Genomic DNA, 2,340 nt, shown 5'->3' on the forward strand with positions numbered 1-2,340 from the left:
ACCTACCAAAATTACCATACAATTAGATGATAGGTCCATTAAAATCCCCAAAGGTAGGGTAGAGGATGTTACCTTAAGGGTAAGGAAATTTTCGATCCTGGTAGATTTTGTTGTGCTTGATATGGATGAAGATCCAATATCCCCATCATTCTAGGTAGACCCTTCCTTGCTAAATCGAGGGCTTTGATCGATGTCAAAAGTGCTAAAATTTCTCTAAAAGTGAGGGAAGAAGAGATTGAGTTTGATTTGAATGAGAGTATGCAATACCCTTCCACTTATTTAGAGAATTGTATGAGAATTGAAATTTTAGATGACATTTTTAATTCCATGCATGAGCACTTGATCACCTCCAATGATCGTCTTAAGTGTGTTTTGTTGAACAAAGAAAAGATAGGGGAGCATGGCAAAGAAATGGCTTCCCTTGAAAGAGTCATTTATGAGAGCTTGGAAGGAAGTGATGAGTAAATGTGCATGAAGATCTCAAGCCAAGATGCTTTGCAAGTGGCCTCAACCAAGGATAGTAAAGGTGTTCCAATGGTAGAGCTTAAACCTTTCTCATCACACCTTAGGTATGAGTTTTTATGCCCAAACTCTACTTATCACGTGATCGTTAGTGCATCTTTGAGCAAGAGCCAAGCTCAAGAGTTATGTGATTTCTTGAGAAGGCACCAAGGTGCTTTAGGATATACCATTAATGACATTAAGGGTATAAACCCTTGAGGACGACGTTCTTTCTTTTATTGAGAGGCAACGGAAGCTACATTGCCAAATGGGAGAGGTAGTGAAGAAGGAGATCACCAAACTTTTGGATGCGGAAATTATATTCCTCATCTCAAGCTCTAGGTGGGTCTCCCCCGTTCATGTTGTCCCAAAGAAAGGAGGAATAACCGTCGTTGAGAATCAGGAAGGTGAGCTCATTCCGACGAGGACAGTCATGAGATGGAGGATGTGTATAGACTATAAACGTCTAAACACGTCTACAAAGAAAGAGCACTTCCCCCTTCCTTTTATTAATCAAATGCTTGAGAGACTAACAAGGCACAAATTCTATTGTTTTCTTGATGGTTATTAGGGATTTTTTCCAAATCCCTATCCACCCATATGACCAAGAGAAAACAACCTTCACTTGTCCATATGAAACATTTTCTTATAGGAGAATGTCGTTTGACTGTTAAATGCTCCCGCAACATTTCAAAGATGCATGATGAGTATATTTGGAGATATGTTGGAGGAGGAAATGGAGGTGTTTACGGACGATTTCTCTGTTGGAGGTGTTTCATTTGAGGCATGCCTTGAAAACCTTGAGAAATGTCTAGCAAGGTTTGAGACGGTGAACTTGGTTTTGAATTGGAAGAAGTGTCATTTCATGGCGGAGGAAGGCATAGTCCTAGGCCAAAAAATTTCTCACAAGGGAATAGAGGTAAATAAAGTTAAAATTGAGGATATTGAAAAGCTTCCACCTCCGGTCAATGTGAATGGAGTGAGATCTTTCTTAGGGTATGCCGGGTTTCATAAAAGATTCATCAAGGATTTCTCACTCATTGCAAAGCCCCTCAATGATCTTCTTCAAAAGGATGCCGAGTTTGTATTTGATGATAAGTGTTTGGAAGCATTCAATATGTTAAAGAAGGCTCTAACTCCTATTGTTCAAGCCCTAAGATGGGATTTACCATTTGAGTTGATGTGTCATGCGAGTGATTCGGAAATTGGAAGTGTCTTGGGTCAAAGAGTGGATAAAAAGTTTCATGTTATCTACTATATGTCAAAAAGACCCTTAATGGAGCTCAAAGGAATTATACAACAACAGAGAAGGAGTTCTTCGCAATAATATTATTTTGAGAAGATCCGTTATTACTTATTGGGCTCTAAGACTATTGTTTTCACGGATCATGCGGCTCTTAAATATCTCTTTGCGAGGAAGGAATCAAAGCCAAGGTTGATTCGTTTGGTGCTCAAACTTCAAACTTCAAACTTTTGACATTGATATTAGAGATAAAAAAAGGAGCGGAAAATGTTGTGGCGAACCATCTCTCTTGCCTTGACAATTCTCAAATTCTAGATGATAGGATGCTTGATGAATCCTTATATGCCATTATGTAAAAGAAATTTTATGGTTTGCCGATTTGGTGAACTATATTGCATGTGGAGAGTTCCCGCCTTCATTCTCCAAAAATAAAAAGAAGAAGCTCAAGAGAGAGGCTAGGCATTATTTGTGGGATGAACCCATTCTGTACAAAAGAGGAACTGATGGTTTTCTTAGCTGTTGTGTTCCAAATGAGGAGGTTCCAAGTGTGTTTAAAATGTGCCATTCGGACCCTAGTGGTGGTCATATGGGTGTTT

General features: G+C 39.1%; 1 protein-coding gene across 1 annotated transcript; it reads left to right on the top strand.

Annotated features, from left to right (window-relative positions):
* Positions 1-1,204: 1,204 nt before the first annotated feature.
* LOC110729282 (uncharacterized mitochondrial protein AtMg00860-like) lies at positions 1,205-1,828 on the top strand. Its single transcript, XM_021909011.1, has one exon. The coding sequence runs from the start codon at positions 1,205-1,207 to the stop codon at positions 1,826-1,828; it is 624 nt and encodes a 207-aa protein (XP_021764703.1).
* The last annotated feature ends 512 nt before the right edge of the window (positions 1,829-2,340 follow it).

The sequence above is a fragment of the Chenopodium quinoa genome, unplaced genomic scaffold (genome assembly GCF_001683475.1).
Source record: "Chenopodium quinoa cultivar QQ74 unplaced genomic scaffold, ASM168347v1, whole genome shotgun sequence".
NCBI classification, from domain to species: Eukaryota; Viridiplantae; Streptophyta; class Magnoliopsida; order Caryophyllales; family Amaranthaceae; genus Chenopodium; species Chenopodium quinoa.